The sequence below is a fragment of the Symphalangus syndactylus genome, chromosome 2 (genome assembly GCF_028878055.3).
Source record: "Symphalangus syndactylus isolate Jambi chromosome 2, NHGRI_mSymSyn1-v2.1_pri, whole genome shotgun sequence".
Taxonomy (NCBI): Eukaryota; Metazoa; Chordata; class Mammalia; order Primates; family Hylobatidae; genus Symphalangus; species Symphalangus syndactylus.
The window spans coordinates 72,169,294-72,172,800 of record NC_072424.2 but is presented as its reverse complement, the minus strand read 5'-3'; the positions used below and the strand labels follow the sequence as shown (position 1 = coordinate 72,172,800).

The 3,507-nt window shown below is 37.0% G+C and overlaps 1 protein-coding gene across 1 annotated transcript; it reads right to left on the bottom strand.

Annotated features, from left to right (window-relative positions):
- Positions 1 to 1,460: 1,460 nt before the first annotated feature.
- On the bottom strand, positions 1,461 to 3,131 carry LOC129462196 (large ribosomal subunit protein eL13-like). The gene is made up of 2 exons (XM_063624391.1): positions 3,013 to 3,131; positions 1,461 to 1,940 (listed from the first exon to the last, which is right to left on the bottom strand). The coding sequence occupies exons 1-2, from the start codon at positions 3,129 to 3,131 to the stop codon at positions 1,538 to 1,540; spliced, it is 522 nt and encodes a 173-aa protein (XP_063480461.1). The 3' UTR covers positions 1,461 to 1,537.
- Positions 3,132 to 3,507: the final 376 nt, after the last annotated feature.

Below are 3,507 nucleotides of genomic sequence, written 5' to 3'. Positions count from 1 at the left end.
TATTAATAAAAAGTCAAAAAAGCAACAGATGCTGGCAAGGCTGCAGAGAGACAGAAACACTTTTACACTGTTCGTGGGAGTGTAAATTAGTTTGGCCACTGTGGAAGAGAGTGTGATGATTCCTCAACGAACTAGAACCAGAAATACCATTTGACCCAGTAATCCCATTACTGGGTATATACCCAAAGGAATATAAATCATTCCACCATAAACACACATGCACACAATGTTCATTGCAGCACTATTCACAATAGCAAACCAAAGATTTGCTATTGACAGAGAGTCAATCAAAGATTTGCTATTGTGGATAGTGCTGAAACGAACATATGTGTGCATGTGTCTTTATTACTTATTTTCCCTAAAATTTAGGGAATCACTCTAAATGCCCATCAGTGACAGATTGGATAAACAAAACGTGCTACATATACATCATGGAATACTATGCAGCCTTAGAAAAAGAATGAGATCATGTATTTTGTGGGAACATGGATGGAGCTGGAGGCTATTATCCTTAGCAAACTAACGCAGAAACTGAAAACCAAACACGGCATGTTCTCACTTGTAAGTGGAATCTAAATGATAAGAAAGTATGAACAAAAAGAAGAAAACAACAGGCACTAGAGTCTACATGAGCAGGGAAGGTGGTAGGTGGGAGAGGGGCTTACACAGGTAACAAACCTACACGCATACCCCCAAACCTAAAATAAAATTTAAAAAAATTAACATCAGTATAAGTCACATACTTTTATTTTATCATAATTGGTGTTAGTGTTTTCAGAACATAAAAGTTGTACGTATTCTACTTAAATCCATTATTTTTTGGAACACATAATTTCATCAATAGGTGAGGCGTATATTTTAATAAACTTTATAAATGACTAAAGTAGAGCTGAAAGATTTCGAGACACAGTTTTGAGACTCATAAAGAAGAGACACATGGATGAGATTAAAATCTTGACCTTTTGCTTCTGCGTTATATGTCCTTTTTTGTACAACCCATTGCCTCTTCTATGAAAAGACAGTAATTACTACATATTGAGATCAGATTACTCAATGGAGCACCAATAATAGTATGGCTGAGGATTACAAGTCTTGTGATTTGTACCAGGTGGCACCTCTTTTGCTTTTGGGTGCAAGACATTCTGGAAGTTAATAGAACATTTGTAAAAATTTGTTACACATGTTATAACATATATTTTACCTATGTAATTACTTATTACATATGTTAATATAACATATGTTTAAAAAACTGGTTTTGGTGAAACAAGTTGTCTCTATCTTACTGTCTTTATAATTTCTTGGATGAAATTCAAGCCAAAATTCTGGAAAACATGTAGTTTTTAGTGTGTCAGACATTTAATGCAACCAACTTTATAAAGAAATAGGGTAGGGATTGGGGAAAGCACCTTATAATTTAAGGCCTCAAAGCATAATCTCTGAGATTCTTTACTTTATTTATTTATTTATTTATTTATTTATTTAATTCCAAGTCCCCAGGAGGGCTTTATTTTTTCTTTTCAACATCCTGCTCTGCGGCTTACTTGGCTCTTTTTGCCCGTATGCCGAAAAGCCCGGCGTTGGCACGGGCCATGCGGAGACTAGCGAAGGCTTTGAAATTCTTCTCCTCCTCGGTGATGACTCGAGCTTTCTCCCTCTTATAGACATTCCGGATGGGCATGACTGGTCCTGTCAGCTGGGTGGCCAGTTTCAGTTCTTCAGCCTGAGAACTGTCTCCCTTCTTGGGGGCCGAGGTCTTCCTGGGGAAGAGGATGAGTTTGGAGCGGTAGTCCTTCAGCCGCTGCACGTTGGCCTGCAGGGACTCCGTGGACTTGTTCCGCCTCCTCGGATCCACAGAAATGCCGATGGTCCGGGCCACCTTCTTGTGAATGCCGGCCACCTGCCTCAGAACCAGAGAGAGATGGAGGCAGGTAGATACTTCTCTTAAAAGCGAAAAACATTCTGACACTTTATTTTAGCTGTTGCTACCTTTAGTTTTGAATGATGAATCAGCCAGCTAGCCCATTCTCTCCAAGAACTACTGATTGAGGCCCAGAGCAATCAAAATTCCTAATTTGGAGGAGAAATGGCATGGCCATCATCTTAGAAGCCTCTAGTAGTGTCCTCTTATACATTCTGCCCACCACCTGCCTGCTAACCCTAGACCTTTTGAATCAGCTTTTCCAGAATAGAAATTGAACAACTACATTTAAAGCTCTCCCAAGTATTCCTGATACACGCTGTTCCTTGCGAAACACTGGCCAAGAGGCAATATTGCTTTATGAAAGAGAACACCATTTTACTCTTTCCCAAATGATTTTCATTCATTAGGATTATTTCAACAAGACTTTAGGAACTCTTTCGATTTCCACAGCGCTATACTGATCAATGGCTCTCTTTCTAAGATCCTCTTTCTGTTTGGTTCCAATATCAATCTACATTTCTGGTGAGACAAAATGTTTCTGGTAAATACAAGCCTGTTTCTTGCTCTTCACAGTGCTACTTGACAATGTGTTAAAAAAGATCATCTCTTGAATAAATCTCATAACAAACACAATCTAATGTAGGACTACATCTATCAAAAATCATTCTGTTTTCCAAATAAAAAACTTTGTGAATAACAAATTTTTCTCCTAAAAAATGAGATTAGAACAGGAAAGTTGCATATTCACCCATGATCAAGTATGTCTGCAAAATGAGGTACTCTTGTTTAAATAATAATTTATGTCTATATACTTGTATATTTTATTCATATTAGATATAATTACCTTGCATTATTACATATTACAACAGAGGCGTTTACCTTAAATTAAAACTTATAAATCTTGATCATGTTAGATTGTTATTTTATTTATCATGTCTAGCCTAAAAATACTGAATTTCCATGAGACCCTCTTCAAGAAAGAAAGTCCTTTACTTTTATTTGAAATCTTTAAGGCTTTGAAATGTTTGTTCTCATTTAACCCATCCCCAAAAGAGCAAAAAGCAAAAAGATTCATGAAGGTTATCAATTACAGTGTACAGTGCTTTCTATGAATATCAATCATGGTATTCACTCTCAGAACTAAGCAGTAAAAGAGAAGAATATGAAAAGCCTCCACTCGGTCATATCTGGTGTCATTCCTAGATGACATGTTTCTAGGGAAAGCCTTTTTTTTTTTTTTTTTTTTTTTTTTTTGCTCTTGCCAAACTGGATCGTTTATATGATAGAATTCTCTTCTACCCAAAGAATCTATAAGCAATACACCAAAGACTTCAGAGGGACATGGATAGAGAATTTACAAGATTATATACAGAGGTACACTTCAAAAATTTTACCTTAGGCCTTCCTTCCAAAATTTTACTTTTGTGCTTCAAAACCATGAGCTTTCCTAGCCCCCATGCTGTGATAATAGCTAAAGCCTTCCTAGTTTTACATTCTCACTTTTTAGTTATATGCTGGACTCCCATTCTCCCACCTATTCATAATGCAGGGCACCACACTCCTCTCCAATATGATCTCCGTGTTTG